Source organism: Phyllostomus hastatus, unplaced genomic scaffold (genome assembly GCF_019186645.2).
Source record: "Phyllostomus hastatus isolate PE091 unplaced genomic scaffold, TTU_PhHast_1.1 phas_contig_80, whole genome shotgun sequence".
In the NCBI taxonomy this organism is placed as follows: domain Eukaryota; kingdom Metazoa; phylum Chordata; class Mammalia; order Chiroptera; family Phyllostomidae; genus Phyllostomus; species Phyllostomus hastatus.
The window spans coordinates 26628632-26656156 of record NW_025333960.1 but is presented as its reverse complement, the minus strand read 5'-3'; the positions used below and the strand labels follow the sequence as shown (position 1 = coordinate 26656156).

Genomic DNA, 27525 nt, shown 5'->3' with positions numbered 1-27525 from the left:
GTACTTGACATTCCCTCAAAATTGAGTTTGGCCTAGGGTCATAGTTTAATTCTTGATTCTGAAGGCACTTACATAGATTTAGGCCTTCCAACCAATTGTGTATGAAGCCTGCAGGTTACTCCCTGTGTCAAGTGTAAGGGTCCTATGTATACTTGCGTTAACGTGTGTCTTTGGGTGTAGGAAGGAGGCATCCCACTGTGTACCATCTGATGTAGCTCTCACCCAGACTGGAGACTTTGCCGAGACCCTGCAGGTCTTGCAGGAGCCTGTCCCATAACTAGAACCCACACCACCTCAGAATTTCCCAAGGACCCTCATCCCAATCAAGCACTCCCTGCCAGTCTACCCTCAAACACAGTGTTAGCCTTCATCTGCTCATACGAGGACAAGATCCTGGCACCTACCACCAGTTCTGATACCGAATCTATATGTGAAGTCTATCCTAATGACAGCCCCCCAACCAGGAGGCAAGCAACCTGCCTCCCACAGTCCTCTCCATTTTTGCACCCTTGTCCCTCTTTGGTTCCATGCTCATCTGATCTTCGATCACACTCCTCCCTCCCCCTTTTATTTTTGGGTCATTGATTCAGTGGTTCTCCAACTTTTTTTGGACATGGACTCCTTTGAAAATGTGGAAAATACCATAACCCTTTCTCATACAAATATATTCACATGTGTTCTGACATCCTTTATGGTACAGGAAATGCAAAATAAGCTGCTTTGTATTTCTAAGGAGGATGCTGCTGATCCTGAAATGCAAAAGATTTTGCTGTCCGTTGCTATTCCAGTTGGAAGAATACGGTGCCACTTGCTATGTTCTCTTACTTTGTGTCTATCTACCTATTATTCCTTTTGACCAGTAGCCCAATTTGGGCAGCCATCCTAGATTATCTGCAAAGAGCCCTTATTTTTTCTTACATTTTCACAAGCTGCGAAAATAATGAGCCGTAAAACTGAAATATAGTCAAGTGAAAAGATCTGTAATGTAAATAAGGTATCAGAGCCACAAAGTTTTTCACCAAATTACCTGAGAAAAGTAGGACTCCAAGAAATTCATGTTTATTTCTCCTTCACCACATTCCCTCTGGGCCCCCCCAGTGGAATGCCTTGTCCGCATTGTTCCTGACTGTTCTGCAGAACAGAAGCCGAGCCCCGTGGTGTTTCTGAATCCCGCAGCAGCTACCATATCTGCTCCAGATCCTGCAGCCGTTTCGAGCTTGGTGGTATGCTCCATTCCCAAATTTTCTTCCACCACCCTTCTTCTGGTGCATGTGTTTGTACAAACTTCTAAAAAGGAGGGAGAAAATTCTGTAACATCTCATGCTGTGATTTTTCTTGTTACTGATCTTTGATATGCATGATATCAAGTAAAGCAAATCAGTGGGAGAAAACACAATTATGTGACTAGAGGTGATAAGAACACCCCACAGTCTGTTATGTGAGTAACAGAGGAGGTGAGAGTGTAACAGGGGATATTAGCAGATGAAGTAGCTCTGAAAACATACTAATTGAAAAATATCGAAAGGTAGTGGATTTTCAGTGACAATATCCTGAAATGGAAAAGTAAAAACAAGATATTCAACATACAGTTATGGAAAGCTTCTAATGCAGTGCTTGTCTGTTTTCAGGGAAAAAAATTGTAATTAAGTTTGTGGTGTTGGCTCAATAGGAAAACCAAAGAGGAGACATGCAAATTAGCAGATGCTAATTTGATGCCTTGGTGCTTAAGGACAATTTACTGAGTTGTGACTCTTCTGCCTGTTACCTTTACATTACACTTTCATGGAAAGTTCTTTTTTCCTAGTGAATTCTGAATATAGTTTTTGCTATGTAATTATAGTGGGACAGCAGGTAAGGATTGGGGTCACAGATGAAAACAGAGTTGCATTTTGGGGGACATCTCATGCAGATTTGCAGGCTGCATATTTAAAAACAATCTATTGCTAAGTATGGAATTAAGAAAAATTTTAATATTAGGCAGGTCTTATGTGTTTCTCTAGTGTATGCCTTAGTTGTGGCATGGAGATGCTATGAGCAAAATAGTCTTTAGTAAACCAAAGAAATAGTTTCACCTATATGACAACATAAGCGATCTAGTCCCATTATGATTGAAATAAAAATTGGTCATTCAGCCTGAATCAGGATACTGTTAGTTCTGGGGGATGAAGACGCAACAGGATTGAGGATGCGTACACAAGAGGCCTTGACTGCAAATAATACCAATGTTACCAGTAGTCAAAGTTGGGTGGTTGGGTATGTAGTGTTTGTTTGGTTTTCCTTTACATTTTTCTAGATGTGTGATATCTTTTCTAATTAAAAAATTCATAATTGACTGCCTGAGCGCTGAGTTTACTAAAGTTTGAAAAAAGAATAACAAATTTTTAGAGACTAAAAATGGTGGCATCAGTGGGCAAATGAGCTTATTGAAGCCAGAGCTAGGTCATGGACTTGACTAAAAAACTAATAATAAACCATTTCATGGAAACCCCATTTCAATGATACCATCTCTCAGCATGTACACATATGTGCAATTTGTTCAGAAAAAAATTTAGAATACTTATTGTTTTTCAATATTTCTTATTTAACTCACTATTACTTTCAATTTGATGTCCACTTACCAGAATTTTCCATGAAATCAGTTCCATTGGAGTTTACAAATGGCACACAAATATTTGTGATTTCCTGCAAACCATATTAAAAAAATACATTAAAAAATGAACTAGATTTTGTGGCCCTTTACAAATGGCAACATTATAAGAAACCCAAATTCTTGCAGGAATAACCATTTTTATGACTTGACATTTAAAGAACTAAGACCTTAAAAGGCTCTGTTCATTTCAGCCCTTACTCAAAAGGGGCCTTGAAGGTCAAGGAGTCTCTTTTTTTGTACCCCATTACCCCTTTTCGTGCCTGAATATAAATAGAATTTTGCTCTAGATAATTGAACTAAATGTCTTACAAACTGGATCCTCACCTTGTCTTTAGGTTGGGCTCCTTCGATTCCCCATTGATGAATTGTTCCTTCTGAACCATCAGGAACTGGGATGAATCCAGCCGTTGCTCCCCCTAGGGGACCTGTCCCACAGTCACAGGTCAGCAGCAGAAGGGGGGCCACTAGCATAAAGGAAAACATAGCATAGTATCAAAACATTTGAATCACTTGGAAATGATCTGACGTGACACTTGTCAGAAATGTCACAAAGAAAATGCAATATTTTTTAATATAATACATATGGCAAATCTAATAGAAAGCACAGTTAGTTTCTATAAAATAAAATTTGGTATATTAGGCATACTAGTATTTCATGATTATGAAAGGAAGGAGACAGGTCAGATTATTCTTGTGATATGTATATTGTCTTAAAATAGGCACTGTTTGATGACTGATAAAGATGGTTTAGTTCCTCCATCCATTTTTATAATCTATTTTTATTATTGCATTTATTTGTACATGCTGAGGCTGTGTGTACATGGTGTCAAGGGAATACACATCTGGATGGTCAAGATTTTTGGTGGGCATGATGTTTTAATAATCTGGTCTTTAATGATCCCTTAGTAAACAGCAATCAAACCAGCAAACTCCCTCTGTAAGCAGGAGTGAGGATCTAATATCAGTACACTCTTCATTCTGATTTAACAGCCCCTAGATTGGAGAGGCCTTCCTGCCAAGGTAATTATCCTTCTTTCAGTGCCTCTGGTCACCTCTTGGCAATAAAGGTGAACGCCATTCTCATGCTAGTGAAGGAAGTGCTTCAGGGACCACACTCCTGCCTCTGGCCTGTGAAGGCCTCTTGAGTCTAACGTTTGAACTCAGTTCCCTCAGTTCCCTCAGCTCCCTCTCTAAGAGAGGCAGCTTAGTGAGGTGTTTCTCTAAGAGCACAGCTGTGGGAGTCAGACTTCTAGGGTTTCAATTTTTGTCTCCACCAGTCACCAGCTGGAAGCTGTGTCATCTTCTCTTGCCTCCATTAACTCATCCAAAGAATGGGAGAATAATGAACACTCCAGCATTAATTATGGTCGGAATAATGACTTTATCCATGAGTGAGACACTTTTTAAAATGTCTTTGCCATATTCAATTCTCATGAGATTCTAAAATAAAAAGAAGACCTTGGACAAATGAATTATAGATTGTTTTAAAGATTACATGAGTTAGTATGGGTAAAGGATTTGGTAGAGAGCTCTATAAGGATTTGCTGGTATTGTTTGGATGGGCCACATTAATTGTGTAAATTATTCAGTCATATATATGTAAAATTAGACTGAGTGTATAAAATAAAGTAGGTTGGATGTAATTACTATATTTTCTCAAAATTTAATGTTACATTTATATAAATGATAATTCTAAAAGCTTTGTTTATTGACATTTTCTATTACATAACTCAATAAATGTTTGGGAAGGGTTGAATATGGTGAGTTGATGAATTAGTTTTGAAAGGTCATGTCCATCTGTATGGTCAGTATTATTAAGTGGGCACTATAATTATAATCTTAGGAAACTTATTTATTTATCACTATATATGCGATGTATGGTTTTTATGTGTATCCACAGAAAATTTTTCAAAGTGTTGAGTGTATTTCTACATACTGAAAAATGTATGTTCTATTCTATACAAAATTAAAAACATGGCACTTTGCAAATTCCAGGATCACATGAAACAAGTATGATGGTGGGAATAACACAATATTTTTCTCTGACTTCCACCTGAGTCACAATCCAAAGGTTCAATGGCCTGCAGGACATAGCCACACCTCAGGATTTAACATTTTGAAATCACACTCATTCTGGCCACCGCACACATCTGCACCTTTTCTGACATTCTAAATTCCATTTAATGGTTTCAGCAACAACTAAATTAAATGGCTCGCTTGGACATGCTTCCCCTTTTTCTGTCTGTTACTCTCCAGCTCCTCTCCACGTACCCCTGTTATGCCTCTTTCGGGTCTGACATCAAGGCTCTAAAGTTGGCCTCTCTCTCTTCTGAACTATATTACAAAAACCTCCTAACTGTTCCTTTCTTTCTAATTTGCAGTATGCATGGCTGCCTGTGTTATCTTTCTTACATATAAATACGATCATGCTTGTCTTTTATTCAACTGTGTTTAGCAACTCCCCTTTCTCAGATCTCAAAGTGCAAATACCATGTGTTCGGAAGCCCTTTCAAATTAGCCCCAAAACATTCTCCAGTTTCCTCTTCACTCCATAGTTTTCCCATGCGTTGGTTTCCCAAGGCTGTTCGATCCTAAAACATGCTAAGTGTCTTCTGGCTTTGGCTCACGCTGTTACTCTCTGGAAACACCTTTCCTTCTCCTCATACTTACTTACTATGTCTTACACATTTTCCAAGGCTCAAGGTTTTGCAAAGCTTATTCAGTATTTTTGCTATTCCCTTCCATTATAGCTCTTATCATGGCATAAGTTTTTCCCATATAGTTAGACATGCATAAATCTGTGAACAGCATGAAAACCAGAATCAAGTTCCTGTTTCGTTTGGGAGCTAGAATAAAGACTCACATATAGGCACTTGAAAAATCTTTGTTGAAAGTAATATGATATTGAAAAACTGAAACTCTGATTGTCAATATCAGCTAGTAAACTAAATGCTGCACAATAATTTCAGAATAGTAAACACTTTTGGGGAAAGAAGAAGAATATATGGCATGTATAGTAGGCCACTAGATGTATGTATAACAATTTCTTTTTTTAAAAAGGAAACTTGAGGAAATACAAAAATATTAGTATCTATTAAGTCTAGGTAGTGATTCTACTTACAAGGTTATATATGTGCAAATATTAATATCTGTTAATGATATTAATAATTATTATGATTATATAATTTGTTATGATTATATTTGTGCCTGTCTTAATTTTCTGTACTTCTATGTGGTTTAAAAATATTATATAAATTAAAATTTAAGTTAATGGGTTAAAGTGGATTTGATCATTATGAAAAATCATTTTAACTCTAAAAGTCTATGGTTTTATAATAAATTAGGGAAGTGATTGTGAATTTATCAAGGATTTCTCTTGTTTATACAAGAATTTACCAAAAGTTCTTAAATTAAAAATATGATTTGATTCACAAGATTTTGATTTAAATGCAACTATTTAGAAACCCTCTACTGAATCAATATATTTTACTTTTATCAAAAATAATATAAGCCCTGGCTGGCGTAGCTCAGTGGATTGAGCGCAGGCTGTGAACCAAAGTGTCACAGGTTCGATTCCCAGCCAGGGTACATGCCTGGGTTGCAGGCCATAACCCCCAGCAACCGCACATTGATGTTTCTCTCTCTCTATCTCCCTCCCTTCCCTCTCTAAAAATAAAAATAAAATCTTTAAAAAAATAATATATGTGTGTAGTTTTCCCAAATGTGTCCAATAAAATAAATCATATTATGTATAGAAACTTTAAAGGAGGTATGTATTCAGGTGGTAAGCTATTTTGAGGAAATGTTGAATTAAACAATAATGTCTTAGAGCCTATGATAAATTAATATATATCATGAAGTTCAAAGCCTATGATAACCCATATATTTTTCCTAAATTTATTTGTCCAAAATTCTCTTTTTACTTTAGAAACTCATGAAACTTGAATATGGCGAAGACATTTTAGAAGGTGTCTCGCTTATGGATAAAGTCATTATTTTGACCATGAATGTTACTGGAGTGTGTAGAGAGTGTTCATGCTTTCTTTTTTCCCTCTTGATTGATTCTCTTGTGCTGTTTTCTAAATGTCTAACATTTATGACTTGCTTATTTCTTATACTAATGCCTAACACTTATGACTATAGGTTATGACTATCATATATGACCTGCTTCGCTGTGCATGAATATAGATTGTTGGCAAGTGACACGTTAACTTTTAACATTGAAGGTCCTTCCTGAAAATCCCATTTCTCCCTAGCTTTGCCTATAAAACAACCAGGGGACCTTCCTTCTGCTTGCAGAGTACATCACCCATGTACTGTGAAGGCCTCTGCAGATGCTGACACCCCGTGAAAAAAAAGAATGAAGCTTTGGAATACTCACACAGCAACATTAAAAGACCAAGGAATATCAGGCCAATGGCAGCAGGCCCCAGCTTCCAAGACGACTCCTCATCTTCATACCTGGGCCCAGGCACTGGGGCTGTACAGACGTCTCTGTTGTTGCACTGACAGACCTCCAGAGTCAGACTCTCTGGAGTCTCACACTGCCTGTCTTCTCTGTCTGAAATGATGAGGGAGACTCTGTGCACTCCAGGGGGTACCTGCTGCTGGGCCCTTAGGAGTGCAGAGGTAGCTGTAGAGAAACAATTGTACAAATCAACAGTAGGATAAGGTGCCTTTTGCTCTTAAAACTACTTATTTTTGTTAACAGAACCAGAGTTGCCATAGACATCACTGTCACAAACAGTGAAGCTAATAGTAGAGTGAGATTTGAGCAGCTGTGAGGGCTTTAAGGGATTTAGTTGGGTAAATCGGGCTGTATTTCTTCCTTGTCCCAGATGGGCCCATTACTCTCTCCCGTGAAGACTCAGTCCTACCTTGAATTTCCCCACAAAGCGGGGAGGTGGGGGGTGGAGGGGGTTAGACATCATTTAAATCCTAGACGTTTCTTTCCCGGGACTTATCTACTCTTCTGTACGTCTGTACCAAACCCTTGGCTCTTGTGTGGCCCTCTGAAAGTATCCCCTGTGTCTAACTCCATATTTTTGTGCCTGGCTTAGTAAAACTGAATTTCTTCTTTGGCTGATGCTACCTCTACTGCTCCTGTCAGTCCTGATCCCATGAGCCTGACGCTGGTCATACTGGATTCCCAGAGGTGCAGGCCTGTGGTCTCTCTGACTCACGAGCATTGATTGCTCTCTGTTCTCCATTGCTTTCTGAGTGGGCTGGAGCAACAGCTCTTGGTGGCTGCAGGGCTGTGTTGCTTGAATTAGTTTTATTTGGATAGTTAGCTTACATTTCATATTAATTTGTATTAGTTTCGGGTGTACAGCCTAGTGTTGAATCAGTCTGGACTCCACCAAGCCCTTTGCCATTACGCCTGATCCAGCTGGTCCCACCACAGTTGCCTGGCTCAGCCTCGCCTGAGCAGGTGTGTCTAGTGCAGGGTCCTGTCTCTCTCTGATATTTCTTTTGCAGCCTTTTCATTGGCTATGTGTCTAGTAAAACCTGGAGCTAAATGTTACACGCATAATTTGGAGCTAAAACCTTACACCAGGATCGGTAAGGCCCCAGGAAAGAAGGCCATGGAGAACAAGATCCCTTTGGTGGCACTAGCAGTGACTGATACCTGTGGCTAGGATACCACAGAGCACATTTATAAAAGCGAGCAAGACTGGTTCAGAGAAGAGTTAGAAAAAAATGAGTTCATTTACAAGGGATTTGAGGTGGCCTGATGGTCACCATAAAATTTAGAAAGGGAGGAGAGTCTTATTAAGTCTAATGGCTGTTTCTGTGAGACTCCTGGAAAAGACGGGAAATGTGAAATTAGCATGATAAAGGCTAAGAGAAAAGGGAGGATGGATTAGCTCTTCCCCACTGCCTGATGGGTTGACAGAGTTCTGCTCCCCATTTGTGCTAAAGATTCCTGACTAGGGACACGCTAAGGAGCATTTCCTGTGAGCTTTGAACAGGCCGACACTTCACGTGTTTTCTGTCTGTTCACAGCCTGCCCAGTAAGAAAAGTTTATGTATTTAGAAATCTAAAGAGCTCTACAATAAAAATAGATGCCTGACTTTAACGTTATTTTGGTGTGCTCTGGAGATAGAAATAACACATAAAAAATAAAAACAATTTGGAGTCCATGTGAAAACCAGAACATATTAAATCATGCTAACATTATATCATATCATTTCTTTCCTCTTGTGAAAAGAGAAGGAATTCATGAGGCTCTGAGCACATCTTCATTGCAGAGAATTTTTTCAATTGCTCTTGGAAAGAACTTGCTCCCACATGAGCCCTTATCCTTCTGAAACTACAAAGAAGCAGCAACTTTCATTTATGGATGTGACTTTATTACTCACCATTAAGAGTTGTGATGCTCCACACAACTGGCAATTTCAGAGACTGATCCGCCAGTGAAAATGTGTAGGGGCCAGAATATTTACTCCTGTCCTGTACTCGAGTTGAGACAGTCACGGAAGGTGATGAGCTGCAAATTGTTTCCCTTTCGAGGACAATTGTTGGACAATTTTCATTAAAACCAGGTACTTTCACATGGACGGTGCCTGTCGATGTTTTACCTGTGTTTTCTGCATGAATGACATTTTATGGTTAAAAAGTTAGACGAAACAAGTTGTCCAAAAAGTTAATCGTTTAAATTTCTCTTTCACATAGCCAAGTTAGTGTGTCTTCTCAGGAGAGATTATATTTGTTATTCTCACAAGTGAAAGTGTCCTACAATTTCCATGTCTTGTAAAAAGTAAATTTAAATTCTTCATCTTGGCTGGCATCTCTAATTCATAGCCTTGGCTATTAATTTAATGTGCTTGGGACGAAGGCCTGTAAAGTGATGAATGCACTGACTACAAATGAAATCGACATAAAAATAATGGTTTTCTTCAATGTGTCCCACTTCATGATCCCAGCACTGTGTGAAAGATTTTTCTTCTAAACTTTGAGTCAAGGTGTTTGGAATAAGAAATGATTTATTTTTGTTGTCCAAGATATAAAAGCTTATTGAAGAAAAATTTAAATACATTGACAATCAAAAACAATAAAAGTAAATCTCTCAGTGGTGGGATTGAATCATTTTCTGTATTTTCCCTTTATACTTTTTTGCTGTTTTCCCAGATGATATGACTTTTGGTGTTTATTCTTTTATTTTTAGGTGTGCTTATTGCCTTGAGCACAAATTAATATTATACGTGGAGAAACACGTACACTTAATGAATAGTATTCTTAAAACATCCCAGGAGATTTTATTGTTTAATAATATGAGCACATGAGGTCTCTATAAACAACTCATTTTATAAGTAACTCACAAAGGCACCTCAGTTTGGGTGGAGCTTCCTTGATAGGCTTTCAGTACCAGTATTTACCCCTCCTTCCCAAACCCAGAAATTCCGGCGGGTCTGTAGATTCCTGTCCCACTTGTGACAAACCGTCCATGGATAGGACACAGAATTCACTGGTACCACAAACTCCACTGAGATGGTGGAGTGCCCAGTGTTCTAGATTTGGCTGCCTCAGACTTGAGACCCACAGCCCTAACATCTTTTATCTAGTGATAAAGGTGATTTATTAAATAATCATAATCATCTATTCATAAATAAATGCAATTGGGGTAACATTTCTTTAAATATGATTGAAAAATAGTTTTTCTTACCATCGATGGCCAGAATCTCAGCTATGATTGTTTTGTTAACAATGAAGGCAGAATCCCGATCAAGGTTTTTGACAAATTTGATTTGAGCTGTTTTTGAATCAATAATTAGCAAACCACCATCATTACGTCCCATGAGATATCTGTTTTATAATAAAAAAGTAATAGTTTTCTATCAAATATAGAATGTCATCTATTTAATGAAAATGACTCATTTTATATTTAATGTATTCCATTGAATATAAGACATTGAAATATGCTTTTATAAAGAGTAGCAGAAAATTAACATATTAGCATGCACAAATATTATTTTATAATCCTTAAGTGTGTACTAGCCTGGTTTTTCAAATTTATGCTCTGTATAACAACTGTGTCCTTGCTCTTTACACTACAGTAACTACTTCTGCATGGTGGTCTTAGATTTCAGGCATAGACAACGGGGCACCCCTGAAAAACCAGAATTATCTTGTGGAGGGCAGGCCCCTTATAATACAGGCTTCCCCCTCTGGGTGAGTGTTCTAGGAGCCCATTTGTAGCAGTGTACCAGCTGGCATTGTTGTGAGAGGCTGCCTTCTGTTTCAGTGAATTTCTTTTGAAGACTTTCTATGCTATTGCCCATTTCTTGGTGGGTGATTTACCAGCTCACGTGCCTACACTGCGCTGAGTGTTCAGAAGTTTTTGACCAAAAATAGCATGATCCCCACACTCTACCCTCCCTATTCACCTGATCTTGCCCTGAGTGACTTTTTTTTGTTTGTTTCCCCAGATGAAAAAAGTCCTCAAAGGGAAACGTTTTACTGATGTGGAAGAGGTGAAACAAAAATGGCAGAAGCACTAAAGGGCATCAAAATCAACGAGTTCAAAACTGTTTTGAGCAGTGGAAAAAACGTCTTGATAGTTATATTGCAGCAAATGGAGAGTACTTTGAAGGTGACTGAAGTTTAAACATGAAAGAATAAGTACCTGATTTTTTATAAATACCATTTTTTTGGTTTCCTGGGGGTCCTCCTTCGCATGTCTTTGTGTAGACTATTCTATCTTATTGTATCATAATCTTCTAAGGAACCTCTACCTTTAAGACTCAATTGAAAGTTTTGCAAAACTTTCCCCTGACCTCTCTAGACAGTTTACAGCATTTTTCTTTTAGTTTACACTTTACACTTTAGTTTATACTTAATGCAATCTTTGCTTATAGTATAATATCACCTAATGATTTAGCTATATATCTCTTCTCCAGTCATCCAGTTCCTTGAGTTGGCCACTTTGTATATCTTTGTATTCTTGCCATATAATACTTTGGGTGTTATTTTGTAATAATTTATAGATTACAACTTCATCAAGGAATAGTAAAATGTTATTAAAATAATTTTACCTGACATTCGAGGCAGCTTTGCCAGTGTCCTCATCAATGGCTTGGTATGATCCCAGAACATAATTGATCAACCTTCTGCTACTTATGCCTTTCGGGACAATAAACGTCTTGGAAGCAGGACGGAATGCAATCCCTTCTTGCACATTTATCACTTGAACTGTGACTTCAGTTGACTTGACTCGGTATTGAGAGATTATCGATCGGTGAAATTCAGCTTTGTTTTTAACAGCAATACTAAATCGTGCATTTTGTAGTTGTTCATAATCTAGGGGCTAGGGTAAGAATAAAATTAGAAGAAGTGTCACAGAAATATGGTCTGGCAAACCCAGAAGAGGACAAGAAAACTCTACCTTATGTGCTATGAATGAATGCTTTTATAAGTAGACACAGAAATAGCAAAATTGTTTCAGAAATCATTGTAATGTTGGGATAGAGAAATCTTTAGAATTCTTAACTCATGAAACTTCAGTTTGCTAATGCTACAAAGCAGGGTACATCTTGTTAGACTAGCAAAACATCATCATAGTTTATGCAGGCTGTGTGGTGCAGTGGAAAGAACCCCAGATTTGTTATGGCTGCATGGTTTGAACCCTGGTTCTTCTACTTACAATCTGTGTGACTCAGGGCAAAATACTTAATGTTTTTGATCCTCAACTTTCCACGTCTGAAAAAAAATCCCTTACCTCATCAGATGATTGTAAGACTGAACACATTAAGGCCCATAATACATTCCTATAAATAGCAGCTCTGGCCATTCACAGAGTAGTCATTGGGTTCATGTATAATAATGTCTTAAAAGTTCCTAGACGGCCAACACAAACTATCTGCATAAACTTTGTTGACACAGAGGCTTCTGCAAAGCAGTGAGTGGGTGGTCCATTGGCTTTTTGTAGAACTGTTTGCAGATGGTCTTGCATGAAAACTATTTGTTCGACCCTCTGATGGAGATGGCCCAAACCAAGGCCTGAGGAACCCGAGGATAGGTTTTTCTATTCACTAGTAAATTTTCTGAGGTTGATGAGTTAAGGGAAATGATCATTTGGTTACATTTGTGTATTACTGAAAAGAACTTTGCAATAACTGGCTCTATGGGCTCAAGCATTTCCTAGTGGAGAGGAGGAGAAATGTGTGTAAATAGATCGTTATAACACAAGAGGTAAGTGACAACAGGGCTTATAGAGTCTGTGTGTGAAAGCAAGTGAATATTTGTCCTTGAGAGAGTTAGGAAAGTTTTCTGAGAGGTTTTCATGTGAGCTGAGTGTTGAGGGGTGAGGAGAAGTTATTCAGGCAGAGGTAGGTGAGAGCACCTGCCAACGCCAGAGGTACAGAAAGTGGTGGGGAGTCCGTGGGCTGGCTGCCAATGATGAGAAGCCTCACACGAGGAGGTGAACCTCATCTTAAAGGTGAGCATGTGGTCTTTAACCCTGGATGCATATTATAGTCTCCTAAGGAGCCTTTAAGAATCTCCACAGGGGCTTCCCACAGACCAAGGAAACCAGCTGTTCTTATGGTCCCACTGGCTAGGAAAAGTGGGTGGTTCAAATGAGCAGTGAGACTTGAGGGCTATTTTTATAGCCAGTGGAGAAGGAGAAAAAGCTTTAAAGGGGAGAGTGACTGGTTCCAATTGGTTTTAAGAAAAACGTGGTAATGGACTGGTTTGGTAGCAGAACAAAGGGAGGTAGCAACAGGGAGGTGGAGACATCTATGGGGGGGATCGCAGTCACATGGGGGGAGAAGGCAAGGCCACGCTATGGCACAGGCCAGAAGAAGGGAGACAGGGCCATATTTTGTGGGCAGGTTCTAGGGCAGAATTTGATGACTGGCTGTAAGTTGTGAGGAAATGCCACAATGTAAGGATAAAGCCCAGGTTTGTAGTTTAGGAAACTGGATGACAAAGAACGTAGGAGACAGGGAATATCTCACTCGCAGGCACTCCTAGGAATTTGTGACAAAATTCTTGCAACTGAAGTTGGCTGTAGCCTACTCTTCCATGACTTCTGGGAATCCGGTATTCCAGCAATCTCCTTGTTAAGGGAATATTTCAGTTCTCTTACTCTGCTGGACTCCAGAAATTAAAGAAAGAAGCTTCCACATAGTCCAAGATCCTGTGCCAGCGAATTGCCCATGTAGTGGTTATTTTTTCTAGCCTATACAATATCCAGGCAGAAATATCCTTGTCTATTCCAGTTCGTGGTGTGTGTATGTGTGTGAGTGTGAATGTGGGGTGTTTACTGTAGCCAAGCATGTTAAATGGGAACTTTACTCAATGACTCATTTTCTGTCTTGTAGGTTTAGTTATCCATTCCCATTTTCTAGAAAAACTTGCCTCTTTGCTCTCTTGATGACTGTAGCTAATCCATTTAAAATATGTTGACATGTTCAAAGGTCACAATTCTAAGTATTTATATCAGTTCCTAACTTCAAATGTAAAGAGGAAATGAGATGGTCAATAAACCTATTTTACTTTCTTGTGCTTAAATCAGGCATACCTATAAATATATGTATGTTAGTGTGTTTGTGTTAACTGAAGACAGAATGAGCTTAGAAGGAAAAGAATCAACTTGTTAAAAAAGCTGCCTTTAAATAACGGAGCTATGTGTGTGTTTTTAAAAATTTGATCTACTTTTATGTGATCTTTAAAAATGCTATTTTTAAAAAGTGCATAAGGTTTACTTATAGAAATAATAGTTTTGGCTAATAGAGAATATTTTTGCCACTGAAGGGAAATCAGACTTTACCTTAACCACCTTCAGGATGCCTTCGTTTGTTCTGGGATCAGTTTCTATTTCAAACCAATTCCCTTCATTTCCAGAGGTGAAAAAATACACCGCAAGCCAATTATCTGTGAACTCTTCATCCAAATCTATTACTTGAAATCGAAGCAACTCAGAACTTAAAGTGTTTTCCTCAATACGTGCTGTATACTGAAAAGGAGAGAAGCGGAACTTAAGATGCCATGTCAAAAATACCCCAACCTGATAAAACATCAGGTTTTATCAAAAAGAATTATATTTATTCTGAATGGTATTAATTATAACATTCTCACATTTTGTATTGCTTCCTTACCAGTTACTAAATTTTTATTTCACAAAGACTTTTTTTTTAAGAAAAGTGAGGAAATTTATATAGAAGCCAACAAGCAGGCACATGCTGAATTAGGGTGGAAAAGTAGATAATAAAAATATATAATTATTCCTGAAGTAGTAAAGGGTGTACCTGAAATTCTCTGAACATCGGGAAATTATCATTGACATCTTTCACTTTGATGCTACTTTCACACTGACTTGACAGTCCTTCTCCATCTCGGTCTGCACCACTCACAATTAGACGATAGCTGCTAACTTGCTAAATTTGGAATAAAGAAAGAAAAATAATTAATCTCCAGTGCCAAGAGTATGAATGACAACTACTTGTTTCCCATGAGTAAGGAGAGGGAAATATTCAAGTTCATGGTTTACTGGATTTCGTGCACTGTTTACTCTTCACCATAGAGGAGGTGTGTGGGGCTCTGGATGGTTGGGTAGAAGTTTCTAAGGGGATAGAACAGGTTTTATCTTGTGAGATTCTTAGGGAAAGAAAGTACACTTAGAACAAAAATGGGTGACGATGATGGTGGAATGCTTGTCTGAGAGAAGTTCACTTACAGAGTTTTCCTGTTGGTCTATTCAGAGAATCATTTTTATGAAAAGTAACATGGAGTATGATGGGGGGAGAGTACGGTGATGGAGATGTGGCAGTAGGATGACAGGGAAGAGAGAGGAAGGAGATTCTTTGTGTTCTGGGTGTGGGGGGTAAAATGAAAAGAAGTCAGAAGAACAACTGTGACATCAGAGATGTCTTTTTTCCAGATGGAAATGTCTCCCTTCCGTTATGAAATCTCCTTTCCTCCCCATCATATGAGGAATTAGTCCCAGCTGGTCTTTGTCCACGCATGCCATTACCTTCTGTTACTCTCCCACTTTAACGCCCACTGGTATACTGATGCTTGTGTATTGAGGGTACAATTGATTATGCAGGTGCTCGGTACACAAACCACCCCGCTGGAATCACCTTAGAATGCAAACAATCTCCCTAGATTGCCCACTTGAATACTGGGGACAACTCTTTCTTTCTCCTTTTATTCTCAAATAAAACAGAGGCACCTTTTTTGGCTTTCTTAAATAACATCCTTTACTGTTAAATGCTCCCAAGAGCCTAGCTTTACCTCTCGATCAAGAGAATTGGTCAAAGTTCGGACTTCCCCAGAGTGTCTGCTGAGGAGGAACATGGGATTGCCTGCAGGTTCTTGAGAGACGATTTTGAAGGCAATTATAGAGTTCAAATTGTTTGGCTCATCCGCATCTGTGGCATTTAGTATCATCACCAGTGAGTCTAAGAATACAGAAGTTCATTAAAGAATATTATGTTTCCATTAAATATCCAACACAGTTTCAAATTAATCTTTGTGTTTTAAGATCTTATGTAAGCTCGACAAATATTACATTTCGCTTACTGTCTGTTTCCATCAGGTACAACTGCATTACCTTCCATTAAAATCCTCTAGTTCTCCTTAAGCCTTGGCTTTGCTGGTGTTGAAAGTATTTCCTGTGTTTGTTTCTTCCCTTGTTGGATGACCTTGTGATTCTCCCTTTTCCTCAAATTATTCAAATAATGGGAGTGTGTCTCTGACCCTTATAATCTGAAAAGGCCCTGCTGATGAATCCAGACTACCTAAGACTTTAGCTTTGTGACTGCTGGATACCCATGGTACTTGTATGTATAGAATAAAATACTTTGAACTCATAACAGAACCACACCTATAAAGGCAATGGCAGTGAATAATTTACTGCAAACATTAGAAAGAAGATTCAGGTTATCTTGATGTGTTTTTCTGGAAAGCTGATGAAACTAAGAACACATTAGCTTATAAAAATGATGTACTGTAGTGATACCTGTATATGAAAAACAAAAGTAATCTGTAGTCCTAGGTTCTGTAAAAGGACTTACTTGCAGGGCTATTTTCTTCAATTTCACCCATGAATATACTTTGTGAAAACACTGGAGGGTTGTCGTTGATATCTAGAATTTTGACTGTTAATATAAGTGGTTTCTCTACTTCTTTTCCTTGGGCAGTTAGAGCATGACATATGATCTAGAAAAAAAGGGAAAGTGTTAATTGCCACTCAGCAAACTTAATTTTTATACTTTGGGCCTTTCATGGCATGTATAGAACCTTTATGCAAAAGAGAAAACTATTTCCCCAAAGAGTAGACAGAGGAGGGAAAAGTACGCGCTCTGGGCAGATCCACTGGGCTAGTTGCCCCTTCCTCCAGGCTGATACTGACTCAAGGCAGGGCAAAGCTCTTGGCACGCTGTGTGCTTGAGTTTGGCGCTCACTCACATACCTCCTGGTGTATTCCTTCAGGGGCATGACCGTAAGTGGAGGCTCTTTGTCAAGAGACTCTTTTTGTTTTTAGTTGGTAAACTGATGTATGTACTGATCTCTCCTCTAAATTAACCACTACGAGAGTATGATCTTTGAAAACCATGGTGCATGAGGGGGGAAAGGGTGCCAGTGTTGAAAGCATTACTTACGTTGAAGCTTGGGGTTTTCTCACGATCAACTATGGATGTTATGTTAATTTCTCCAGTATTTCGGTTAACAACAAAGATTCCCAAAGGGGGCTGATCAATTCCTTTTCCAGAAATTCGATAGAATATGGTTTGATGTGCTTGGAAATCTGAAGTAATCTGCAGCCAAAAATACCCAAAATGTTGAGGTGATCATCACCCAGGCCTTTTCCTTCCCCTCTTTTCCTCCACCTCTATAGTCTTCAGTCATCTGGTCATTTGAAATTGGTCCATGTGTCTTTTAATTATTTTGTATTACTCTAGGACTATAGTTCCTTCATCTTTCTATCTTTATTATTATTATTGAGCTTTTTTTGGTTGTAGATATAAGGTTATTTGTTCTGTAGATTCTCCAGTCTGCATTTTGCTAATTGGAATTGCCATATTATTTTAATTTATGTCTAATATATTTATTCTAAAAACTCACACTGCCCCTGCTCATAAGACTTACTGTGGCAATTGGGTTTCTTTTTGAGTTGTCTTCTTCTTCTCTGCAGGGTCTTGCAAATTTCACCCATTCACGTTTATATCTCCTTTTGGCCTGTTGTATTGCTGTTCCGTTTTCTTCATGTTGCCCTTTTGTCTTATGTAAAAAGGGATTCCATTTTACTGTGTACATTGTTGGACATTTTTGCTTTGCGAATTGATTATAGACACATACGTTAAGGAGCCCCTATGTTCCAAGACATCTAAGACTTTTAGGTGTCTAAGTTGATCTACCTCATACTTTGTCAAAGAAGAAACATTAAATAACTAAAGCAATTACAAAACTATTTGATTTTTAACATAGCATTTAATCATATTTCATATTTTCTTTATATATTTCAGAGTATCTAATTATACTGGGCACATAGGGCCTTTTTAATTAAAGCTTGTTGACTTAAGATATGAAGAAACAATGCACGAGGTAAACTACATTAATAACATTTATCACTGCTGGTATTTAAATATTATTGGGTTAGTTGTTAGAATTTTAATTTATTTCCACAATTAAGTTATTAATTTAAAACATTTAATATTTATTTTCCTGAGCACAGTTTTAATTTTTAAACAAAACTATTATTTTAATTACAAAAAAACTTTTCATACTTTACCTTTATTCTCAATTCTCCATGAACCAATACAACCACCTGCAGACATTTAAATAAAGTCAAATTAATGTGGATATTTGTAATAAGCATTAACTATATAAGGTAATAATACTGATATTCACATTCTGCTGTTCATATTATAGTTTCTATTTGGGAAAAAAGTAGATTTGGAAAAACAATATTCAAAGGGAAAAATCCTCAGAGTAAAAAGAAAATGCTCTCAATATAAACAAGGTTCTTCCAGTTCTTTAGTCTGATGACAGAATTTTAAAGATATACAGAAGAATATATTGGATTTTGAAAATCTATTCCTAACAGCCTGTTGCAGCAAACCAGACATTTCAAGCCTGGCTGTTCTATAAATACTTCCCAGGAGATATGGAAATTATTGCTTTGGCAAACAATGGCAATCATCACTGTGATAAACTCCAGCAAGTTCTGTAGACGATTATTAAAAGCCATGACCTACCAAACTGACTTGTACAAAGGCAATCCTGTAGTACTTAGCTGCAGGGTACAGCTTTTTTTTTTTTTTTTAGTTGTTCAAGAGTGGTCATATGGAGTGGAACTAGCGTGGTTTAGAGAATGGAACATTAAAGGTGAGAGTATGCTATTTCAGTCCCAAGTACTGTGCAGTGGGACACAGATCTGCTCATCACTGCTCTGTTTAGTTTAAATATTGAGCTTAATTTGCTTACTCATCTGAAAAAATTAAGTGAGAACAAAATGTGAGGATAGGCAGGCTAGGGTCTTTACTTTCTCAAGAGCACACGGGATTTTCATCCTTGCCACATTCCATCTTGTTTTCTGCCTAGAATGCATTCCTCATCCCCCTTCCCCCACTTCCATGTCACTCATCCTTTAAGGTCAGTTCTTTAGGTTCCAACAACATCCATGAAACTGTCCTTACTGATGTCTCTTTTCCTAAGTGTGTGCAACACATACTCTGAACCATGCAATTTGGCCCATAGGGCTTGCCATAATTTACTGTTTTTTACTGTTTTATGTGCATTATGCTGCTAAACCAAGAGAACTGTAAACTTTCCAGATAAGTGCTTCTATATTATTATTTTTTTTGCAACCCTTTCTGTATCTGTCCCTCAGCAGATGTGTCACAATTATTTGCTGATCCACTGATCACCTGATCTGAAGAAAATCTGCTAGGCAAAAGACTGTGAAAAATAAATCAGAAAAAAAATGACAGTAATAACAGTAGCTAGTGTTTATTATGGTTCTGTGTCATCTGAGCTTTATATTTCTTATCTCATTCAATACTTAGAGCGGCCTTTGGAAGGAGGGTCTTTTGTTATAATCCCTGTTTTATGGACAAAGTGAATGAATCCTTTGCCCCAGCTGACGAACCTAGTAGAGCCAGGATTTGAACCTTGGCAACCAGACTCCCTACTGCATTGGATTCTAACCAAAGAGGGCATAAATGAACAAATAAAATACTTGTGGTAGACAGAAAGTTTTATAATAGTCAATTAAGATTTTTTTCCTGGCAAAGGCTAGGGTTACTCCTAAAACAATATAGATTAATTACATTGTTTATTTTGGAAAATTATAATAAAGAGGTAAGTCCCAGTCTGAACCAAAGGAGTAATTATATCAGACATAGGATACCAGGACTTTTCCATCCTAAAAATTTCATTGAAAACTTTATTTCCAAAGATGCATATTCAAATTGTCATGAATAAGAACCATTACAGATTGTTATAACAGGTCTCAAAATGATTTTATAGCTTTGATGATCTTTATTAAACATTCACTATCATGAGTTTTGTGGGCGAGAAGACCAGAGCAATGTAGTAATTGCACTACTCCTTTCTCAGGGAAGGGATCGTTGACCAGACATGCTTCTTTTTCAGAAAACTGGGAAGAGTCATTCAGAAAATATGAATCATGTTGGTACTAGCCCCACAGAGAGTGGTTCTTCTCACAGACACTGCGGTACAATGTCTGTTTCCCTGGGAGGCATAGGAAGGACAAGCCTGAAATTATGGAGGATGAACATTGCAGACGGTTGTTTCTTGTTTGTTCAACCTTTGCAGAGACTGCGAGTTCCTAGAGAAGTTATTTAGTCTGAAACTTTTTCTCATTCTCTATTTTAAAATCAAGAATATTCCCTAATTTTAGAAAGTATTGTGAAAATGTGGTTATTTTTGCTCTTCTAGGAATATGGGGTAGTTAATAAGAAACACTTCTAGCTCTTGCTGGTATAGCTGAGTGGATTGAGTGTGGGCTGTGAACCAAAGTGGCTGCTGGTTCAGTTTCCAGTCAGGGCACATGCTTGGGTTTCAGGCTGGGTCCCTGGTGGGGGCCACGTGAGAGGCAGCCACACATTGATGTTTCCCTCCTTTCCCCTTTTTCCAAAATTAAGTAAATAAAATCTTTAAAAAAACTTCTAAATTTTGAGATGCTCTTTATTTTTTTATTTTTTTAAAGATTTTATTTATTTTTATTTTTAGAGAGGGAAGGGAGGGAGATAGAGAGAGAGAGAGAGAAACATCAATGTGCGGTTGCTGGGGGTTCTGGCCTGCAACCCAGGAATATACCCTGGCTGGGAATCGAACCTGGGACACTTTGGTTCCCAGCCCACGCTCAATCCACTGAGCTACGCCAGCCAGGGCGAGATGTTCTTTAGACATTAAGAAATATAACTGTAGGCTTACATTGTTTAGAATAGTGTTTTTTAAAACTTAATTATTTCAGTCAATACTTATCTGTGGCTACTTAATTATTATAGTTAGTTTGTTAATATAAGCATTTTCAACATTTAATAACTATTTCAGTAGTTCCCTGACTCTATACATCAACTACGTTGTCTCGTGGTGGCCTGGATTGGAAATACCAATGTGGCAAAAGCACTTTTCATCTTGAGAATTCCTATACGTTTCTTTCTTCCTCTTGTTTCCTGGTTATTTTAATATTTTTGATTATATGGCTTTTAAAGTATTGAATGGCATAAATTCCTTGGTGTAGTTGAGAATCAGAAATATTTTATTAAAATCAAATCAGATTATTACATTAACGAAATAATACCAAATAAACTTATTTGCTATCCATATGCCCTATTTGCTAGTTAAAAAGTATATAGTTATACCATAAAGGTTTGTACTGAATATGGTAGATACACAATAAATAATTTCTAAGGATATGGGTGACTATATTTTTAAAATGCACTTATAATAACAACAGCTACTTAGTTTGGCTTTAATTTTGTTTGGAGTTCAAGCTTCAGTGTGGGGAGGGGTAGACTGTTGGACTATGCATTGGATTCACGGAGCTGGTCCCTGCTGGCCTCGGGCACAGCATCTCTTCTCATTACTGAGATGGGTATAAGAGAGGACCTCACCCACTTCTCTCTGGGAGATTTGAAGAATGAATTAGGTAATTCAAAGAAATCATTCCAATTTTTAAGCATGATTTTGTATTTAATTTTTTTTTGGAAAATAAGTTATGCAATCTGTATAGGCTGGTGATAGCATTTTTTTGGCAATTGGTTAGATGGAGTGATTATTCATGTGTCAGGTCATAGAGGTCATTCAATACATCTTTGATTAATAAATTACATAGGTACAGTTCAGAAGAAATGAATGATTTCTTTGATAATATCTAATTATCCATCTATCCTTCTTAAAATGAAAATTTAACCCCCTCCTCAAAACCCTAATAAACTTTGTATTCATCAAAGCAAATTTTTTACTGGAAGAAAAAATGATATGTTTATTTCCTTGGAAATTCTTATTTAATTTAGAAAAATTCAATTTCACTAACTGAATTTCAGAGTGCACTCAATTAATTTAGAAAGTTAGAGCCTGGCTGGCGTAGCTCAGTGGACTGAGTGCGGGCTGTGAACCAAAGCATCACAGGTTCGATTCCCAGTCAGGGCACATGCCTGGGTTGCTGGCCACAGCCCCCAGCAACCACACATTGATGTTTCTCTCTCTCTCTCTTTCCCCCTCCCTTCCCTCTCTAAAAATAAATAAATAAAATCTTAAAAAAAGAAAGTTAAACCTTGTGTTCTGATAAAGATGCTAGTGAAAACAGATACTTGTGGATATTCTCAAATGCTTATTTTAAATTCGGTATAAGTTTCAGTGAAGTATAGTAATACGCAATTGGACACTGGAGCCTGAATCCCTGAATTACATCCCAGTCTCACGATGGACCATCTGTGTAACCTGGAAACATTACTTAATCTTTCAGGTTCTTCATCTCTAAAATAGGGATAATAGTTCTATTTACTTTGCAGTTTTTTGGGAGGATTCATGAATTAATAGGTGTGAAGCTCATAGATGAGTCCTAGCCCACAGTATGTGCTTAATAAATGTTAATCACCTCTGTCACCAAACTTTAAAAAAAGATATAAAAGAGCCACTTCGGTGTGAAGTGATCTCTTATTACCATTTGCATCAAGGCACAAAAGAACTTTCCCTTTCTGGAACACCGGAAGAGATAAGAACCAGTTCTCCTCTCTACAATTGTGTGGTTTGTTCCTTGCACAACCCCAGGAAGAACTGTTCACATTGTCATTTATGTGACTGCCTCTCCGGCAGTGTATGGCCTGGCCAACTGCATAGTTGCAGTGCAAGAAAAATGTGCACATTAGACAGACTCAATTATTCAGAGTATTCTTATAGATACTGACAAATTGCCTCTGTACTTTTCTTGTGATGAACTTCCCAAAGCAAGCCCTCACCTTGGGCAATCAGATTGACTCTTAACTGGAAAGATGAACCAAAGGCTAGAGGTTTATGAGAAGCCTAGTGGGTACTGAGTGTTCCAGTTACAAATGAAAATCAGTTTCAGATCTTAGGTAAGTGGGGGGTGGTTCCTGGTAGAAGTAATTACATCTTTTCTGACTTCTGCTCAAGTTCGGCAGGATTGGCCAGTATTGCTTGGCAAGGTTATTCCGGTTCTGGCTCTTACTTAGCTTTGAGAGAGGATCAGGAGGAGATTGATCTTCTTACATTTACTGGCATTAGAGACCAGATTGTTTCAGCCATCAAGAAAAGGAAAGACACTGCAAAGATTTTCCTTCTGTTAAAAATTTGGGCCATTTAGCCTACATTTTTTTTCCTAAAAGTTTTCTTTTTGTGTCTTCCATAGAAGATGGTGGTTGAAGATAGTTTCGCTGTATTTAGAGCACATTCTGCGAAAATTTGATATTTAAACTACTTCTCCCCCTTTTTTCCCAGCCCTACTACTGACTTTAAAAAATTGTGCTTTGGAGATATTTGGATCCCAGACATGTCCATTAGTTTCGTAATGAGCACATTTTATATAATACAGAAACATAAACTGAAAAAGCTTATTGTCCAGATGGTAACAGGAGTGCTGTGTGACAAATTGTGTTCCATATTTTGTGGACTATGAACACTGAACAATGTGTCCTTTGAAGACAAACATTGTTTTCAAAAGGTTAAATCTCTGAAGATAAGCATTTTTCAATCACAAATCCTTTCCCCCAAATGTATATTTCATATTGCGCAAAATAGATCAAACTAGCACAAGAAACTGATAAAAATAGTAAGGCAAAATATTAAGATGTTATCAAGAATCATCTTAATTACTAAAATATTACAAATGATAACTATTAGAGTCTTAGCAGGCACTATATTTTTCAAAGCACATTTTTGTGCACTGTTTTATTCTCACTGCTGCCACTTCAACCCCCTGTCTAGGGGGTTATGATTATTCTCATCTGACAGTTGCAGAAATAAGGTCTGGAGTGAGTCAGCAGTACAGGTGTAGACAGAAGCCTGTGACTTTGTTATTATATCTCACCTCTCTGGCCAACCCTTGTGTGGTCATAAGATGGTGGGATTAGTTCAAACCCTCCGAACACGTCTTCCAACTTTCAGACTCCACCCTTCCACAACAAAAGATGTGCATTCTCACTAGACAATGCTTTTAAAAACATTGATTTTTTCCCATCACCACACTATTTCGAAACTCTGGGTGGATCTCCACTTCTGAAAGGATTCCATCAGCCTTCACAGAATGCACTTTCAGTATGACCTTCATCTGCTGTTCTAACTCATGTCCAGATTCCTCAGTGCTAACTCTCATTGCAGCCAAACCAGTGTGTCCATTTCCCCTAGCAAATGTCATAGTCGCATCTACCTTTGCTCCTGTTGGTTTGACAAGGGAAGATGCCTCCTGTTGGCCCATCTATACTTATCAAATCTTACTTAGTCCCTGGAGCCTTGTCTGTTTACATCATTCCTGACTGATACTACCTTCCACTAACAGCGTTAAAGTAGACCAGCATCGTCTAATGGAAATATAATGAGAATCACATATATAGTTTCTAATAGTTATATTAAAAAGATTTAAAAAGGTAAAATTAATTTTAACATACATCTCATCTAATAGACACAAAATACTGTCATTTCAATGTCAGTAATGTAAAAATTATTAATAACATATTTTCCATTCTTTTTTTTCATACAAAGTCCTCAAAATATGATGCGTATTTTACATTTAACAGCACATCTCAATTCAAACCAATCTCATTTCAAGTGATTAATAACCACACATAGCTAGTGGCTGCCATTTTGTACAGAGCAGGTCCAGACCACTCAGTTTGACAATTCTGTGTAAAGTTATATTGTGTGTTAAAATAGCTTATGTACATGTTTGCATGTAAAATTTTCTCGAGGGAAAGGAGTTATCGTTTAGAGAGGCATTATTCAATTACTCATTTATCCATTCTGCCAACGATTGAGTGTTACTGTAAGGTAGACATTATAGTAGACACTGGGGGTACAAACATGAATGAAACAGCCTTCAGTATGAGGATCTCACAGTCACTCTAGAACCAGAGGGATAATTAGAATGATATACCTCAAAGCAGAGAAAAAGCTCCCCTAAGCTTGTGGGGGTCCAATTTTATGTTGTTATGATGATACTATTCTGATACCCACTGCCTCTTATCTCCTAGCTTCCCAAATTGGTCATTCGCTTGGATGTGTAGGTTATTAAGTGACCTGTGGTTTGGTCCGGGAATGACCATCTGAAAACATGGGAAGTCATACAACTGTCACATTTCTGTTACAATTCTTTTGGGTCAAATAAATACATCAGAGAATCAAAACAATTACAGTTGACCCTTGAACAACATGGAAATTCTTTTCAGTAAACACTGTAAATGTATTTTCTCTTCTTTATGATTTCTTAATAATATTTTCTTTTCTTTAACTTTATTGTAAAAATACAGTTGATAGTATATTACATACAAAGTATGTGCTAATTGACTGTTTATGTTATTAGTAAGGCTATGAGTAGTTAAGTTTGGGGGGAGTCAAAAGTTATAAATGGGACTCTGGCTAGTGTGGTTCAGTGGATTGGGCACTGTCCTGAAAACCAAAGGGTCGCCGGTTTGATTCCCAGTCAGGGCACATGCCTGGGTTGTGGGCCAGGTCCCCAGCAGGGGGTGCACAAGAGGCAACTACACAAGGATGTTTTTCTCCCTCTCTTTCTCCTTCCGTTCCACTCTCTAAAAATAACTAAATAAAATTTTTTAAAAAAAGCTATACATGGGTTTTTGACTGTGTGGGGATCAATGTCCCCCTAACCTATTACCATGTTGTTCGAGGGTCAACTATAGTTATATTGTCAGAATAGAAACAGACTCCAACAGAAAATATAACACTAATTTTCTGTTTGAATATCATCATGAGGGGGATGTCTGGGAATTTCTCTGGCTCACAAGGAAGCTGATTCTAATTTTAGACACATTTAAATTTTAGAAAGTTCTTTCTTGAGATCTATCTGCCTGTAACTTTTTGAAGTCCAAATATCTCAATTTAATTGAGAGGTGAGGGAAACTGATGTCTCGGCTAACCTAATTTATTATTGCTAAAGTAGGGAGTCAGTATTAGAAATTTAAAAAAATTTTCACTCATGGTATTTTTCAGTACTTTGATATCTTCATGTAACTGGTAATGTTGTGACTCTTTTTCCTTCACTGAAATGACACCATTAAAGAACAAACTAGTTTGTAACATCCAGACTGTGCTTTGCTTTCTGGATTCCACTTTCTCTTTTAGATAAAAAGAGTTCTACCCAATGGGTATCACTTCCTCAGAAAAATACCTTATAAAATGTTGTATGTATTTCCCCCCCAAAGGCTGGATATGTTTTGCACATAATGACTAAACATAAGCCCTTTTCTTAATAACCCTCTCAACTTCTCTAGAGTCAAACATTGCTTTGATTTTAATTCAACAGTACTTGACTATTTTAAAAACATGCCAGGTATCAAGACGAGGCATGTATAATTCTTAGCCATATGCTTAACAGATACGTAACCTTGGAAAAAAGACCTGGTTTTCTTTTATGTGTTTTGGCTTGTATATTAAAAAGATGAATAAAAACTTACTTTGAAGAACGTGAAGGTATTGTGAAAAATAGATCTAAGGTCAGGGCTATTTGATTCAGTAACTAAGGAAATGCTAAATAGCGACTTTCAAATTAATTTTTCTCTGGTTTATTTTTGTATGTAAAATACATTAAAAAAAACGAAAGGAAGAGATTGGTAATCTTTACAATTGCATTTTAAAATGTTTATTTCCACTGCACTCTTTTAGACTTACAAGAAGGATTCAGCAATCAAATATGATGCTCTCTCTCAGGAAAGAAACAGGGAAAGCTTGTGATTACTAGAAGAAAAAGTAGGACTTACCATTAAAATGGCCAGAGCCCCTGTGGTTCTGAAAAGCAGCGAAGTCATTGTCTCTGTCTCCCGCTGAGCAAATCCCTGGGAGCTGCTGCCTCAGTCCTTCCACCCCTCTGCACAGTCTCTGCCGTCTTCACGAGCCTACAGATGGCCTGTTATGCGGTTCCTCCCCACCCTAACCCAAGGATTGGTCTCACCAGCAACGCTTGAATCACTTTTGCTTCCAGGTAAAAATTTAGACACACCTCAATTCCTAAAGCAATGAAATCCTTTGTTGGAAGCTGAAGGAGTTCACAGGCTAAAGACCATGTTTAATGGGAAGGTACCAGATGAATAATAAACTAATCACGGTGTGGCTGTGCACAAGCTAGCCCTGACTACACTGAAAAAGAATCCACTTGGCTTCTTCTCAGGGTTTCAATTAAAACTGAAAAGCAGAACAAAACACAAAA

General features: G+C 37.7%; 1 protein-coding gene across 1 annotated transcript in view; it reads right to left on the bottom strand.

The window, feature by feature from the left end:
- The window catches only part of DSG3 (desmoglein 3), a 30091-nt gene extending 2788 nt beyond the window's left edge, over positions 1-27303 (bottom strand). Inside the window, exons 1-15 of the mRNA XM_045850127.1 lie at positions 27080-27303; positions 18391-18426; positions 17748-17879; positions 17261-17416; positions 16673-16817; positions 15891-16057; positions 14903-15031; positions 14425-14610; positions 11687-11958; positions 10318-10457; positions 9014-9241; positions 7032-7283; positions 2975-3114; positions 2619-2682; positions 1028-1287 (exon numbers count right to left, since the gene is read on the bottom strand). Of these exons, the coding sequence (XP_045706083.1) occupies positions 1028-1287; positions 2619-2682; positions 2975-3114; positions 7032-7283; positions 9014-9241; positions 10318-10457; positions 11687-11958; positions 14425-14610; positions 14903-15031; positions 15891-16057; positions 16673-16817; positions 17261-17416; positions 17748-17879; positions 18391-18426; positions 27080-27127 (2355 nt within the window). The 5' untranslated portion in view covers positions 27128-27303. The remainder of the gene's footprint in view (positions 1-1027; positions 1288-2618; positions 2683-2974; positions 3115-7031; positions 7284-9013; positions 9242-10317; positions 10458-11686; positions 11959-14424; positions 14611-14902; positions 15032-15890; positions 16058-16672; positions 16818-17260; positions 17417-17747; positions 17880-18390; positions 18427-27079) is intronic.
- Positions 27304-27525: the final 222 nt, after the last annotated feature.